The 17858-nt window shown below is 38.6% G+C and overlaps 1 protein-coding gene across 1 annotated transcript in view; it reads right to left on the bottom strand.

Annotated features, from left to right (window-relative positions):
* The window catches only part of cntln (centlein, centrosomal protein), a 429542-nt gene that overhangs the window by 380327 nt on the left and 31357 nt on the right, over nucleotides 1-17858 (bottom strand). Inside the window, 3 exon segments of the mRNA XM_061880275.1 lie at nucleotides 11291-11527; nucleotides 13813-13975; nucleotides 14526-14659. Of these exon segments, the coding sequence (XP_061736259.1) occupies nucleotides 11291-11527; nucleotides 13813-13975; nucleotides 14526-14659 (534 nt within the window).

The raw sequence follows: 17858 nt of genomic DNA on the forward strand, positions 1-17858 counted from the left end.
TAAATAGACCCCCTTTTTAGACAAGTTGATCTGCCGTTTCTTTTCTTTTCTCCTCTGCCCCTTCTCCCTCGTGGTGGGGGGGGGGGCACAGGTTTGGTGGCCATGGAAGAAGTGCTGGCTGTCCAGAGTCGGGACCCGGAGTGGACCGCTCGCCTGTGCATTGGTTGGGACATCTCTGCGCTGCTGACCTGTCTCCGCTCGGGATGGTCTCTTGCTGGCCCCACTATGGACTGGACTCTCACTCTCATGTTGGATTCACTATGGACTGGACTCTCACTATTATGTTAGATCCACTCTGGGCTGGACTCTCACTCTCATGTTGGATTCACTATGGACTGGACTCTCACTCTCATGTTGGATTCACTATGGACTGGACTCTCACTCTCATGTTAGATCCACTATGGACTGGACTCTCACTCTCATGTTGGATTCACTATGGACTGGACTCTCACTATCATGTTAGATCCACTATGGGCTGGACTCTCACGCTATTATGTTAGATCTACTCCACATCCATTGCATCCAGTCTCCCCTTGAGGATGGGGTCGGGGGGACCCACATTTGCGGTACTCTCCAAGGTTTCTCAGAGTCATTCTCAGACTTTCAACTGGGTTGTGAGTTTTTCCTTCCTTGCCCTTATGTGTGCGCTGAACTGCAGATGTTGTTGTGCAGCCTATTGAGACACTTGTGATTTAGGGCTATATAAATAGACATTGATTGATTGATTGATTGATTGATTGATTGATTGATTGATTGATTGATTGATTGATAAATATAGGGGTCTTTTTAAATGTAATTAAAATTATGAATGCAAGTAATTTACTGAGATTGATCCAAATTAAAAAATGTGTGATTATTTAGATTTTAAAAAATGACCGTTAGTAGTAATAATAATGTCCAATGACATATTATTGACATTGTTTAACTCTATGCCTATTGACTAGAGATGTCCGATGATGGCTTTTTTGCCGATATCCGATATTCCGATATTGTCCAACTCTTAATTACCGATTCCGATATCAACCAATACTGATGTATACAGTCGTGGAATGAACACATTATTATGCCTCATTTTGTTGTGATGCCCCGCTGGATGCATTAAACAATGTAACAAGGTTTTACAAATTAAAGCAACTCAAATTATGGAAAAAAATACAAACATGGCACTGCCATATTTATTATTGAAGTCACAAAGTGCATTATTTTGTTTAACATGCCTCAAAACAGCAGCTGGGAATTTAGGACATGCTCTCCCTGAGAGAGCATGAGGAGGTTGAGGTGGGCGGAGTTGGGGGTAGCGGGCGGTGTATATTGTAGCGTCTTGGAAGAGTTAGTGCTGCAAGGGATTCTGGGTTCTGTTGTGTTACGGTGCGGATGTTCTCCCGAAATGGGTTTGACATTCTTGTTTGGTGTGGGTTCACAGTGTGGCGTATATTTGTAACAGTGTTAAAGTTGTTTATATGGCCACCCTCAGTGTGACCTGTATGGCTGTTGACCATGTATGCGTGGCATTCACTTGTGTGTGTGAAAAGCCGTAGATATTATGTAATTGGGCCGGCACGCAAATGCAATGCCTTTAAGGCATGCCCCCAATATTGTTGTCTGGGTGGAAATCGGGGGAAATTCAGGAGAATAGTTGCCCTGGGAGATTGTCGGGAGGGGCACTGAAATTCAGGAGTCTCCCAGGAAACTCGGGAGGGGTAGCAAGTACAACTGGGAGACGCAACTGCTCTGTACTTCTCTCTACGTCTGTGTACCATGTATCCGTGTGTTAAAGTCAAATATGATGGCCTCTATTGCAATAATATAGTATTAAGTCTGCTGTTTTAAGTAACAAAAACACTTAGATTGGTTTGTATGGTCACTGCTGACAAAAAAAAATAACTGTGTGGAAATTATAAATAATTGTAGCAGAAGCACCAAGTACAAGAGACCCCTGATAATTCCCCCAACCCCCGGTCCTCCTTGACAGGCCAATTTAATAAAATAGGACCAAAATCTTCTCCGCTAATAATCCATCATCCACCTCTCCTCCTCTACGGTTTTGCCCAAAGTTGATTACCCCGCCAATTAAAAAGGTCACGCCCAGATGCCAGATTTCTGATAATGCAATCATCACAACCTCGCTGAGGAGGTTGGGGTTAAAAAAAAAAGGTGACAACACCCCCAGTAAGATACAGTTGCGAAGACGTCTCTCTTAGTCAGATTTGATGAGTTAAGTGTCGACAGCAGCAGGTGTGGCTGTTTTTCCTCTCCCTCTTTTACGCCTTTTTTGTCACGAGATTTTAAGAAAGGTGCAAAGATGTCGGCGAATGTCAATTTCAAAAGGCCAGATGGCACTAAAATGTCTGCAAAGTGCATACAGTATGCTATTCAGTTGTTTATGCGAGGTATCTTTCTAGTTGCAGTTGGTGAGTAAGTCTGATGTTGACGTTTGATCTGAGCTGACTCTATTTTTGGACCCGGACTGTTAGTTTTGTGGCATGCGTAAGTGTCACAAAAGTGTCTACACTAAGCCGGATAACCCCTTAATCGAAATATTATTTAGCCTAAGCATCGTGTCAGCCACACTAAACCACCGTTTAAGATAACGTTCCCTGGATAATTTTTTTACACAGTGCGTCGTGTATTCTTGAATCTCCGGCTCTTAGCTTTGTATGGACTCATTGATCGTTTACAAACTGAGATCGGAGAGGAAGTGAGGCCAGAAAGACCGCGCCTCCACACAGGAAGTGACGTCAGAGAGAACGCGCCACAGCCAGCTTCATAAAAACTGGAGCTAACAACTGGAAATATGGAGGCGAGTCATCCAGACATGCCCGTGTTTCTCATTCTTCTACATGTACAGACGCTTGTGGAAATCACACAGGAATACCTTAAGCAAAGGAAACGCTATTGCGGATACTACACATCTCAGACGGCAAGAGAACTTTTCAATGTCTGGGCCAGCTGTGATTCTACTTACCGAAAAACTTCGTCCATTTGTAGAAAGAAGAGACAACAAGAATGCAGGCTCCCGTGGATGTGTTATAAAAAGGTAGCATGCTCTGTAATACCTGGCCGGCAAATGAAAACTACGGAAAACCGTGAATGCTTTTGGACTGTCAAAGCAGACTGTATCAGTTATTGTCCGCCATGTATGTCGTGGACTTAACGTCTAGGTCCGGAGTATATAAAGTTACCAAAAAGGAATGGACAATGAAGGTGAAGGCCAAAGAGTGAGGAGTGTCTTGACCAGATATCTAGATCCCTAGTTTGATTTATGTAAAATACTCTTTGGCAAATTATTTATTTTCAAGTTTTTAATAAAGATTTGATTAATTTATGATGGCTCACGTGTGATTCATTACAATAGGGCCCCACAGAACACTGGATACTAGTTAATTGAAATACCACAACACTGAAAATCGTTTAGATAGGTTAATCTTAATTTAAGAACTTGCACACAAAGCAACATTGGAGGTGACTACGACGAGCGCATTTTCTGCACCCAGCCATTCAAAAGTAGGCTGCTACATTACAAATGATTAATGTAACTATAGTTGAAAAAAATAGTACAATAGCAATAGGAGAGACTATTCATCCCTGAACACCATGGAGTTCATGTAGGAAACTCTTCATTTAACATAATGTTGTTTTTGCTACTTCAACACAGCTCAATCAACACAGAAAAGGGTAAAGTGAAATAACTTAGTTGTTAACTGCAGGTCAAGAATGACTGTCTTTCGCTTAGACACACAGGGCTTTTCTGTCCGTAACGTACACACACGCACAGCAAAATGAGTTAACGTTACGCTAAAAGCTAATTAGCCTTCACCTCAAAGACTGCGAGCAAGCTGAGCTGCCGCTTATGTTTCTAGAACGTCAACGGGCTTAAAGTGATGTTACTAGTAGTTGACTGGGAGGTGTTTTAGTATAATTTGGGGAGAGTCCTCTGCCTTATGCTCACCTGCTAAACACCTTTCTGCTAGCCCTACCACAGAAGCACTGACTCCATGTGCTCTGAATACGCACTGCTATTTGGCTGTTACGTGCGCTCTGATTACGCACTGTGGATTGGCTGTTACCGCTCTGCGTGTAACCAATCAGATGGTTCTGTGGGTGGGACAATGCTGGGTGCGGCAGTGACGTACTGACAGAGGCAGAGGCAGAAATAAGCGGAGCAGCTTGCTAAGATTTAAGACTTTAGTTTAGGCGGTAGCCTAAACCCTGACATCTATATTTTTAATCGTCATAAAATCTTGTTTTCCTTTTTTCTAATTTATAAATTCAGTAAATATATCCCTGGACCGATGAGGACTTTGAATATGACCAATGTATGATCCTGTACCTACTTGGTATCGGATCGATATCTACATTTGTGGTATCATCCAAAAATATTGTAAAGTATCCACACAACAAACAAGAATAAGTGATTATTACATTATAACAGAAGTGTAGATAGAACATGCTGAAACAGAAAATAACCAGTTATTAAAAGTAAATTAACATGTGGATTAATAAGCATTTTTTATAGCCTGTCCTCTATAATGTTGACAAAATAATAGAATGAGAAATGACACGATATGTTACTGCATATGTCAGCAGCCAAATTAGGAGCTTTTGTCTAGTATGTTCACTATTTTATTTAAGGCCAAAATGGTTCTTGGATTGCAATAAGAAACATATGCTTAATGTTAAAGTAAAGCCAATAATAAAAATGTTTGTGGTCCCCTTTATTTAGAAAAGTATCGGTTTGGTACGAGTACCAAAATATTGGTATGGTGACAACCCCACTGTGTACCATTACTGTCCTCAAAATACAAAACCGTGTTAATGGCGTACCATTGGCATGTAATCAAGAGCATGAGCAGACCAGGGACCGTCTACAAATTACACCATAGTTCCTTGGCCATTGAATCAGAAGAGTGCGGAGAGACAGATGCTAGGATTTGAGAGCCAATTACCTGCACTAGAACATACAAGAACATGGATGTCTAACTCACCATAGATGTTATTCCTCTCACCCGCCCTTCTATCTTATTCCCTATACTTTACCCACATGCTCGCTGATAATAATTACAAAAAAAAAACTGTGGGCAGAGTTGGGCGTTCAAAGCTGTCACTCCGGTCTGTATTCAAATGAGCGCTGCGATCCCAGGGCGTTCAGCACTTTGATCACTTCCGACGGGCAACTTTCATACAAACATTTAAATTCAAAATCAAAATCCCCCCCCAGCCCGAGCGGCTGCATTAGAATTTAACAGGTGTTCGGGAGGAAGTTGTTACAGAATTTGCAATTACGCGCTCAAATACGCACACCTTTAATTCAATGCTTTTCACGCGCGCATACGCAGCCTGTCAGTGAAATTGCAGCACGGGGAAACAAAAAAGCCCTCCTGACTGAGTGTTGCACCTTGGGAAGGTGGATCTGTTTATATGTTCACTTTTGTGTCAGTAGGAAGGAAGTTCAGGAAACAAAAGTAGATGCACGTGTTGTGTGAATAAATACAGCTGCATATGAACTTGTTTAATTAATTAATCTGGTCTGATGAGACAAAGATTGAACTCTTTGGCGTGAATGCCATACATCATGTTTGGAGAAAAACCAGCACCGCTCATCACCTGGCCAATTACCTTTGCTGAGGCATGGTAGTGGCAGCATCATGCTGTGGTGATGTTTTTTTAGCGACAGAAACTGGGGGACTAGTCAGGATAGAGGGAAAGATGAATGCAGCAATGTACAGAGACAACCTGGATGAAAAACTACCCCTGAGTGCTCTTGAATTAGGACTGGGTCTATGATTCATATTTTAGCAACAAAAGGACTCAAAGCCCGGAAAAAGGTGGAGTGCCATCTCTGGGTTGGGGAGGAGACCCTGCCCCAAGTGGAGGAGTTCAAGTACCTCGAAGTCTTGTTCACGAGTGAGGGAAGAGTGGATCGCGAGATTGACAGGCGGACTGGTGCGGCGTATTCAATAATGCGGACGCTGTATCGATCTGTTGTGATGAAGAAGGAGCTGAGCTGGAAGGCAAAGCTCTCAATTCACCGGTCGATCTAAATTCCCATCCTCACCTATGGTCATGAGCTTTGGGTTATGACCGAAAGGACAAGATCACGGGTACAAGAGGTGGCTCCCTTAGAGATAGGGTGAGAAGCTCTGCCATCCGGGGGGAACTCAAAGTAAAGCCGCTGCTCCTCCACATGGAGAGGAGCCAGATGAGGTGGTTTGGGCATCTGGTCAGGATGCCACCCGAACGCCTCCCTAGGGAGGTGTTTAGGGCACGTCTAACCGGTAGGAAGACCCAGGACACGTTGGGAAGACCATGTCTCCCGGCTGGCCTGGGAACGCCCCCGGGAGGAGTTGGACGAAGTGGCTGGGGAGAGGAATGTCTGGGCTTCCCTGCTTAGGCTGCTGCCCCCGCGACCCAACCTCGGAGAAGCAGAAGAAGATGGATGGATGGACGGAGTTTTGGTATCAATTCCTATGTACTGGGAGATGGCGCCGTTTCGGTCCAAATGGAAAGGTACCCTTCCTTCTTCATGACAGTCAGAAGATTACAAGAAGTTATTTAGAAGTACATGAACTGTTCATCCTTATGACACGATGTCGAAGGTTATCTAGTGGTATTGCTGGAAGTAATAACTGTAACTCAGCCATCCCCTTTCCAAGCAAACGCCACTTACCTTTTTAAGGTTATAACATTCATTGGATGAAGTGGCTGGGGACAGGGAAGTTTGGGCTTTCCTGCTTAGGCTGCTGCCCCCGCCACCCGACCTCGGATAAGCGAAAGAAGATGGATGGATGGATGGACTCAAAGCACACAGCTTTGAGGAAGGGCTTCAGGACAACTCTATAAATGTCCTTGAGTGGCCCAGCCAGAGCCACAGACTTGAATCTAATTGAACATCTCTGGAGAGATCTGTAAATGGCTGCGCTTCCCTGCCAACCTGATGGAACTTCAGACTTGCTGCAAAGAGGAATGGGCAAAACTACCCAAAGATAGGTGTGCCAAGCTTGTGGCATCGCATTCAAAAAGACTTGAGGCTGGAAATTCCAGCACGGTGAAACAGGGGTAAGTGCATGTGCCTCAAAATACAAAGGTCCTGAGTTCAAACCCGGGCTAGGGATCTTTCAGTGTGGAGTTTGCATGCTCTCCCCGTGACAGCGTGGGTTCCCTCCAGGTACTCCGGCTTCTTCCCACCTCCAAAAACATGCACCTGGGGATAGGTTTATTGGCAACTCTAAATTAGCCCTAGTGTGTGAATGTGAGTGTGAATGTTGTCCGTCTATCTGTGTTGGCCCTGTGATGAGGTGGCGACTTTTCCAGGGTGTACCGCGCCTTCCACCCGAATTCAGCTGAGATAGGTTCCGGCGACCCCAAAAGGGACAAGCGGTAGAAAATAGATGGATGGATGGACAACCTGATTCCACAATGGATTAAATGTACTATTTCTCCTAAGAATTTCACAGGTAGGAGCAAAGTGGAAAAAGTTTTTTTTTTTTTTTAAATGTTTGCAAATGTATTAAAAATAAAAAACTCAACTTTTCTATGTGCATAAACATTCTTACTTAACAGCCTCTCCTCTAAATGCCATATTCATTACTGGGGGAATTACTCTACAGTCAGTACTGTAATTAATTACCGGCCAAATGATCCATTTAAACATCAGCTCCAGTTAAATTAACAGGGGTTAAGCGGTGCAGGGCGATTGCGTCTCACTTAACATTTGGAGCTGATAAGAGACAGTACGGGGAGGCTGGCGCTGCGGTAAGAGTCTGCTTGGGTTACTAACATTTTTTATCAGCTGCAGCAAAATATGTTGGTAAGATGTATTGGCAAAATTGAACCTCCGAAACTCAGGTGGAGTCCAGTCCTACAGTTGCCCTGTGTAGTCCAAGAATGGCACATGTCCAGCTCATTAGAGGCAGCTGAATGCCAATTTTGCATTTATTTGCATCTCCCTACATAGATCCTATCACTTTAAGGCAGGGCTGTTGAAACCTTTTTCCACCAAGGTCACATACAGTAGAATTTAAGGACACAGGGCTCACTTTGATGTTCTGCACAATCGTGTTTATAAAAAATATTAAACCCAGTGTAGGTCAATATATGCAAGTTCCCTACATAGAAAGTAAGAAACAAAACATTTTTGCATTTAACATTATCACCATTCATTATATTTGCTGATTATCCATTACAATAAAAATAGCTTATGGGCTAATAAATCAAATACACTTGTAAATACCGGATATGTTTTAAATCCACAATTTAAAAAACAAACTTTTTTGTAATTTAATTAATAACAATCCCTATGTTAGGCAAGCATATATATATATGTATATATATATACATAATTACAATTTTGATCTACTGCTTACATTGTTTTTTATGTAATTATATTATTATTATCAACACCTGTATTATTATTATTATTATTATTATGTGTACATTTTGCTTTCTAATTTTACAAATAAATTTTTGGAAAATGTCATCTTGCTTTGGTGTAATGTTACAGTTTCAATTCTGTAAACACACTCTTTACACCTTCAGATGCTTTCACCAATGGTGGAGTACAGTATTATGTTAATATATGTTGAAACTTTTATGGAATGTAATTAATAACAATCCCTATGTTAGGCAAGCATATATATGTTTTTCATTTTTGATGCACTCGGTAGCAAACTGTAGCTAATAATGGAAGAAATGGAATTTGCTCTATTTTACCTATAAAGCCCTTTAAAACACCTCCAAAAACCTCTATCATCGTTTCGTATACATAATCTATAGCAGGGGTCAGCAACCCGCGGCTCTGGTGCCGCATGTGGCTCTTTAGTGCCGCCCTAGTGGCTCTTTGGAGCTTTTTCAAAAATATATGAAAAATGGAAATAATGAGGGGAAAAAAACACATTTTTTGTTTTAATTTGGTTCTATAGGACAAACATGACACAAACCTCTCTAATTGCTATAAAGCACACAGTTGATATTAAACATGCTGATTCGAATATTTGGCGAGCGCCGTTTTGTCCTACTAATTTTGGCGGTCCTTGAACTCACCCTAGTTTGTTTACATGCATAACTTTCTCCGACTTTCTCAGACGCAATTTATGCCACTTCTTTTTCCGTCTCATTTTGTCCACCAAAAACTTATAACGTTGCCGATGAATGCACAAAGGTGAGTTTTGTTGATGTTATTGACTTATGTGGAGTGTGCTAATCAGACATATTTGATCACTGCATGACTGTAAGCTAATCGATGCTAACATGCTATTTAGGCTTGCTGTTTGTACATATTGCATTACTATGCCTCATTTGTAGCTATATTTGAGCTCATTTAGTTTCCTTTAAGTCCTCATAATTCAATTTATATCTCATGACACTATCTGTATGTAATATGGCTTTTAATTTTTGCGGCTCCAGACGGATTTGTTTTTGTATTTTTGGTCCAATATGGCTCTTTCAACATTTTGGGTTGCCGAACCCTGCTTTTTAGGATATATGTATTATAGTAAATGGTCTGTATTTATACAGATATTGACTATAGCTGGAATGATACCCAAACATTGACATTCAACTACAAAATTACTACACTCCGAGGGATTACCCAACAAGAAGATCTGTACTCAGGTGCAGATTCATCTGCATTTACAGACATTTATAGATTGCTGAACAGGATTATATGGAACTGAAAACCTCCAGCAGCATAGATCACATTAGTCTGGATTAGGGCTTGGCAATATATCGATATACTCGATATCGTGGGTTTGTTTCTGTGCGATATAGAAAATGACTATATTGTGATATAGTATACATTTTCACGCAGTTGCTTTTAGCTGCTGGCATTACACCGCAGGCTCTTGTCACTCTTTCCTGTCTCTCCTTCTCACAGACAGCAAGCGCACCTTCTTACATACGTCACATACGTATACACCCTCGCGGAGCAAAGAGGTAGAGACATGGGTAATGTTAGCTGTAATGCAAGTGGTAATACGAGAGAAAGAAGGTGCGAATCTGGAATCAATTGAAGGAAAAATTAATTCCCAAGAAAAACCGTCATGGGGTCCATCGTCTGGCGGTGATTTGGCTTCAAGTGGGAATATGTCGAACAGAAAACCATAATATGTTAAGTGTGGGGCAAAAGCGTTGCTGAAATAGCAACATTACTGCTAATATGTAGCATCATTTGAAAATTCACCTGCTAGAGAATGAAGAGTGATTACTCCGCATGTAAACATCTCCATTCGGTGCCACACCATCAAAATGCCGAGGCAAACATTTCTACATCAACACCGTATGAAAAAAATAGTCAACAACTAAAGGAGATAATGTCCGCAGTAACCTACCACATAGCGATTTAATTTCCTATTATACAGCTCATTTTAATTTGATGGTTATTGAAATATCTTGTGTGACATCATGCACAAAAGTGCACTTTATTTGTTTTTAACTATTGTAGTGGCGTTCTGTACAAAAAGTGCACTTTAATTTAGTGTTGTTTTGATCAGTCATCTTAGTGACATCATGCACAAAAGTGCACTAATAGCTTGTTTTAAAATGTCTCTCACAATCTTGCATTTTCTGTTATGAAATGACATGAATGTTTGTGCCCCTGCTTAAAAAGTGTTAATAATAATAATAATAAATACAGTTTTGGTCAATTGGCTTAGTTGTGATTTCTCTCTCAGTATGAAAGTTTAAAATGAGCATATATTAATGCAGTATGAAGAAGAATGTTTTAATGTAGATACATAAAATCATCATACTGCTGTGAATATATGCATCAAGTGTTCATTCAAGGCTAAGGCAAAACATCAAGATATATATCGTGTATCGCGATATGGCTTAAAAATATTGAGATATTAAAAAAAGGCCATATTGCCCAGCCCTAGTCTGGAATTAGATAAGCATATACATCCGAATATAATTTTTTCTTTCATACCAAGAATAATGGCTTTAATTGTACAGACAAACAAGGACAGAAACAAATAAAATCGACAACGAACTGTCGATTATTAATTTAAACCGCAGGAGTTTGTATGCTAACTAGAAATACTTTCATGATGCTTTATGACATACATTGTCCACTGAAACATGGTATTAAAAAGCAACCTGACCTCTAATAAGCCAAAGAAGATGAATGGATGGATTTTTTTTTTTTATATTCTGCGGGTCAACAAAAAAACAAGCTGCGGGAAGATATCATCAAAAGTGCTAAACTCTGATTCATCGCATATATGACCAGCATGCAGCCAGAGGACGTCCAGTCACTTGGCAACTTGATACAATGAAGAATTAAACTGATGCTTACTTTCAAGTTGGTTTGTCTTTGGGTCGAGGCACAAACTGCTGTGTGCTGGGCCGTTGGTCGTGATGGAAATTGCTCCTCCTCCTGCTGCTGTTTTTGTTGTTTCTGCAGCTGGGCCTGCAGTTGTAGTAGCTGCTGCTCTTTCTGAGCCAGCTGGCCGCTCAGCTCCTGGTGGCTCTGGCGCAGCTTGGCCTCGCTCGACATGAGGGTCTGGTAGGACTGACTCAGCTCGCTGTACAGCTGTCAAAAACATACATATAAGGAGTTGAAGGGAAACGTAGGTGAACAGGACGTAGGCAAGCCAAAAACCAAACTATGGTTAATAAAAACTACTTCATACCATGGTCAAATTTGCAGAAAAAGTAATATACAAGAAACATGTTTTATTTTGGCGGTACCTTACAACCCGAAGTGGAGCGGGAAAAGGTCAGCTAGCCTATGATTGACTGTTGTTGCAGACATTTCCGCCTTGTTTGATCGAGTCTATATGCTGACAGCTGATGATCGCCATCAACCTCATATGTATTACAATCAAAGCCACTGAGAAAAAGTATTAATTTTATGGATAAAATGTAAATTTATGACATGAACTAGTAGTTTTACAGGAATAAAATCAAAACATGGACGGCGTGGCTTGGTTGGTAGAGCGGCCGTGCCAGCAACCTGAGAGTTCCTGGTCTGAGTCACGTCCTTTGTGTCCTTGAGCAAGACCCTTCACCCTTGCTCATATTACATTGCATGGCAGCTCCCACCATCAATGTGTGAAAGTGTGTATGAATGGGTGAATGTGGAATTAGTGTCAAAGCGGTTAAGAGTACTTTGAAGGTAGAAAAGCGCTACACAATTATAACCATTTATAATAATCTTATGAAAAAAGGCCAAAAAATATGTTAGAATTGTTTTTTTATATATATAAATAAAATCGTATTATCAAAAAAAGGTTAGAAAATATTTATCAGAATGGACTACTCGTAGTAGTTTTACAGGAACAAAATCAGTATATTTTGAAACAAGGTAAGAAAATATTTGCTAGAATTAACTAATCATTGTACAGGAATAAAATCTGAATATTATGACAAAAGGTTTAAAAATATATATTTTTTAGAATTAACTGGTCATTTGACAGGAATAAAATCTAAATATTATGAAATTAGGTTGTACAATATTTAGTAGAATTAACTAGTAATTTTACATAAACAAAAACCTGAATGATACAAAGAAAGGTTAGATAATATTTATTAGAATAAAATAGTTATTTGACAGCATTAAAATATGATTATTATTAAAAAAAGATTGCAAAATATATTTTAGAATAACATAGCAATTCTACAGGACTAAAACCAGGATATTGGGGGAAAAAAGGTGAGAAAATATTTATTAGAACAAACTTGTATGTTTTTCAGGAATAAAAACCTGAAAGGTATGAAGAAAGGTAAGATAATTATTAGAATAAAATACTCTTGACAGGATTAAAATCAAAATATTACCAAAAAAGATGGCAAAATGTTTATTAGAATAACATAGTAATTCTACTGGACTAAAACCAGGATATTGGGGGAAAAAAGGTGAGAAAATATTTATTAGAACAAACTTGTATGTTTTTCAGGAATAAAAACCTGAAAGGTATGAAGAAAGGTAAGATAATTATTAGAATAAAATACTCTTGACGGGATTAAAATCAAAATATTACCAAAAAAGATGGCAAAATGTTTATTAGAATAACATAGCAATTCTACAGGACTAAAACCAGGATATTGGGGGAAAAAAGGTGAAAAAAATATTTATTAGAACAAACTTGTATGTTTTTCAGGAATAAAAACCTGAAAGGTATGAAGAAAGGTAAGATAATTATTAGAATAAAATATTCTTGACAGGATTAAAATCAAAATATTATCAAAAAAGATGGCAAAATGTTTATTAGAATAACATAGTAATTCTACAGGACTAAATCCAGGATATTGGGGGAAAAAAGGTGAGAAAATATTCATTAGAATAGACTTCTAATTTTACAAGAATAAAAACCTGAAAAGTATGAAGAAAGGTAAGATAATATTTATTAAAATAAAATAGTTATTTGACATGATTAAAATCTGAATATTATTAAAAAGGTTGCAAAATGTCTATTAGAATAAAATAGTAATTCTACAGGACTAAAACCAGGGTATTGGGAAAAAAGGTGAGAAAATATTCATTAGACCAAACTTGTAAAGGAATAAAATCAACATCTTATGAAAAAAATTTAGGTTGTATATTTATTAGAATAAAATAATAACTTAACAGGAATAAAATCAGATTAATATTTACAGTGGAAAAAAAATTAGGTTTTTCTTGGGGGAAAAAAGTAACATTGGCAGAAAAAAGTCAGAATGTGGGAGTGTAGAGTTTATGCACTCTGTTTTTACATCTTATTGTGCGTGAAGCACCACCCTAACAACGCTCCGAGTGCAGTGTCCTTTCAAAGAACATTGGTAGAGATGTACAAAGAGGGTCTATGCATGCATGTGTGTGTGTGTGTGTGTGTGTACCCTCTGACAGGAGGTGTTGTCAGCACTATGCACCTCTTCCTGGTTCCTCAGCACTCTCTGCGTGTCCAGGTTGAGTCCCTCCAGTTGCTTGATCAGATGGCTTTGTGCCTCCGCATGCTCTGTGCTCCGTTTGTACAACGTCTGCACTTCTGCCAAGTCGCAGCTGCACACGAGACAATGGAGTCGCACGCAAATTAATTTACAGTACAACACAGTGACGATAACGGGCCTCAATTCCCCGAGTTCCCGGGGACTTACAATCGTAAAGTGCTCCTCTAAAGCGTGGATCCATCTTTAATCACCGAGCTTAAACCCACAGAGCCCTTTGCAAGCCCGAATGTGACTGACACATCAGAGCGGCGTGGTCATTAAAACAGAAAAGTAGTTGGGAAAAAAAAAAAAAAAAGGTTGAGATTATCTCTAAGGCGCCTACCGTTCCCAGACTTTTTTTTTTACCATATCGACTAAAGCTTAGCTAAAGCCTGCACAGTTTCCCTTTTCTCCTTCCTTTAAAGCGCATCCACTATGCAGGGCTTACAAAGTGGCTTTAGTTGAGTCAGGGTTGGAAATATTAGTGTCATCCTCAAGCCTCAACATTGAGAGCGATGTACTTACCCAGATCCACACACACACTCAACCTCATTTAAACAACACCTGCACCCCAAAATGTTAACTATTTACTTGTAGTTTATGACAACAAAGTGGTTGCTCACCCAACTTTTTGGAGCTGATCCTCTTTTGTTGCCACCTCCTGTTCTTTGATAGTTATGCAAGCTGCCAAAGAGCTACTCTTGTTCTGCAACCTGCATACCTCCTGCAGGGCTCGTCCCAACTCTTCCTCCAAATCCTGACACACAGTTATTCCAGAAAGTACAGTATTTCAATATATGTTAACATAACACTGTACATCAAAGGTGAACGTATCTGAAGATGTAAAGAGTGTTTACAGAATTAAAACTGTAACACGACACCAAAACAAGATGATATTGTAAAATTAGAAAGCAAAGTGTACACTAACACTAGGAAGAAGAAGAACAAGAAGAAGAAGAAGAAGAAGAAGAAGAAGAAGAAGAACATCAACAACAACAACAACAACAAGAACAAGAAGAACAAAAACAACACAAACGAGAAGAAGAAGACGGGAATTGATAATAATATAATTACATGAAAACAATGTAAGCAGTAGATCAAAATTTGTAATTAAAGGACATAAAAGTTCTAATAAAAATGCATATTTTCACACAAATACAATTGTTTTCCATACAAATATAATAATTCTACCAGAAAAAATACAGAACAAACCTAACATTACGTTAAATTTTACAGCAAAAGTCTTTTAATTTTACATTAATGAAGTTGTAATATTTGGAGAAAAAATATCATGATAAAATCAGATTTTCAAGGAAAAACATTGTGTGTGAAAATTAAATTACAAGAATACATTTGGCGTAAATCATATGGGAACATTATAAGAAAATTGTTGTAAATCACAAAAAAAAAACATGAATGAAGTTATACCGTCATATTTAAATAAAGCCATACATTACTGGGGGAAAGGGAACATCATTATGGTAATTAAGTTAAGGGAAAACAGTCTTAATAGATCATGTGATATTACAAGAAATACGTTGAAATGAAGAAGGTGTATAAACTAGTAATTTATGAGGTAAAAAAGTAAAATTGTATTAAATTTGTGTGTGTATTGTCATGGAAATAATTGGATTGTCCTTCAAAGAATATTTTCAAAAATACAGGTTGCTTTTAAAGCAGAACTGCGCTTTTTGGGGAATTTTGCCTATTGTTCACAATCATTAGGAGACAAGAATAGAGATGTTTTGTTTTTTTTAGGATTCTAAAGATTATTAAAAAAAACACATGCAAAATGTAGCTAATGGGAGTCCCCATTGTAGCCTTCAAAGCTGTTTTAGACAGCTTGGAAGTATTAGCTTAAAAAAATTATATATATATATATATATATATATATATATATATATATATATATATATATATATATATATATATATATATATTAGCTTATAAAATTATATATACATATATATACACACATATATTACATATATATGGCAATAAAAACTTTTCTGATTCTGATTATGATATATACAGTATATATATATATTTTTTATTTTTTTGATGTAGCAATAGACACATTCGTAACAATATGTAATATGTAGGCATGCACCGATTAATCGGTAACCGAATATATTCGGCCGAATATGGCAAAAAAAGCCACATTCGGCCTTCGGTGGAATGAGTTAAAAACAAGGCCGAATAGTGGCGTGTGACGCAATTTTTTGACGCGGTGACGCAATCAATCAACGTGCAGTGACGCGGTGACGTTGGGATATGTTGTGTACCTGTATAAGTGTATGAGGTTACAAGCACACACTTATTGAGATTTAGTGGGTCCTCTGTTTACATTATTAGCCTGTTGTGTAGGCTACCTGTATAAGTGTATGAGGTTACAAGCACACACTTATTGAGATTTAGTGGGTCCTCTGTTTACATTATTAGCCTGTTGTGTAGGCTACCTGTATAAGTGTATGAGGTTACAAGCACACACTTAATTGAGATTTACTTGAGCCTTCTGTTTACATTATTAGCCTGTTGTGTAGGCTACCTGTATAAGTGTATGAGGTTACAAGCACACACTTATTGAGATTTAGTGGGTCCTCTGTTTACATTATTAGCCTGTTGTGTAGGCTACCTGTATAAGTGTATGAGGTTACAAGCACACACTTATTGAGATTTACTTGAGCCTTCTGTTTACATTATTAGCCTGTTGTGTAGGCTACCTGTATAAGTGTATGAGGTTACAAGCACACACTTATTGAGATTTAGTGGGGCCTCTGTTTACATTATTAGCCTGTTGTGTAGGCTACCTGTATAAGTGTATGAGGTTACAAGCACACACTTAATTGAGATTTACTTGAGCCTTTTACATTATTAGCATATCTACTGTGGCTAAGCAGACTTTTGCCAAAAAGACAATAATTCATTTGTTGTGGGTTTATCCACTTTAATGCACTTTTTTTTTTTTTTTGGAATGCATGTTTTGTTTGAAGGCCTAATATAAATGAAAAATTTTGTGCTTTTTTTGAAAAGCAAAGGCTACTGGAATATTAAAAAAATGTCAATATTCAATAAAAAATTACTTTATTTGAAAAATGTGTAAATATTTATTCTAGGCTATTTATGCAATATTTAAAAAATTGTGACAAACTGCATTCATTATTCGGTATTTGGTATTCGGCCTTCGGCCAAGCGTTTAAATTTTATTCAGCTTCGGCTTCGGCCACAAATTTTCATTTCGGTGCATCCCTAGTAATATGTACATTATTTACCTTATTCCGGTCATTTTAAGCATTGCCAGAACTTCTTTCCTCAGCACATTTATACCTGCTTCCATAGCAGCGCACTTCTGACTTCAGGAAACAAATATGTGTTCCTTAAAACACGTGTGTTTTCTAATCATGACAGACTTGGTAACAGACAACGAAGAACACTACTTTTAGACAAATTACGGTTCACAACATTTTGAAGCTGATTATAGAGAGGACGAACTGCTGCTTACAGAAGAGAGCGTGAAACGTTGGAGCAGACGGAAGCCGATAGAGTGAAGTCGGCATGACTTGAAGGTGTAAATGTGGAACTTGAAGCCAAAAAAACCCCAGGAAACAAACGTCCCCGGCCAGCTGTACTAAACGGACAACTATTCATCGAGTAAGTCACTATAATATTGATCATGATACATGCAGCAAAGCATGCATGGTATTACAACTATAGTGACTGAGTAGAAACAAAAAAATGAAAAGTGGGCTAATACTTTACATATATTGTAATATCATTTTTCATGTTTTTCAGTCAGTACAGATTGGCGACCTATCACATTGTGTTGTGCGTTACAAACTCAAAGCCATTCAGCTGTTGATGCAGCAGCTAGCTTATGGCTAATGCCGTTCCATGCCGTTGCAAGGCGATGTGTTAATATGATAGAAAAACAGTTCCTCAGTGTTCGCTCTTACAAT

Source organism: Nerophis ophidion, linkage group LG20 (assembly GCF_033978795.1).
Source record: "Nerophis ophidion isolate RoL-2023_Sa linkage group LG20, RoL_Noph_v1.0, whole genome shotgun sequence".
Taxonomy (NCBI): Eukaryota; Metazoa; Chordata; class Actinopteri; order Syngnathiformes; family Syngnathidae; genus Nerophis; species Nerophis ophidion.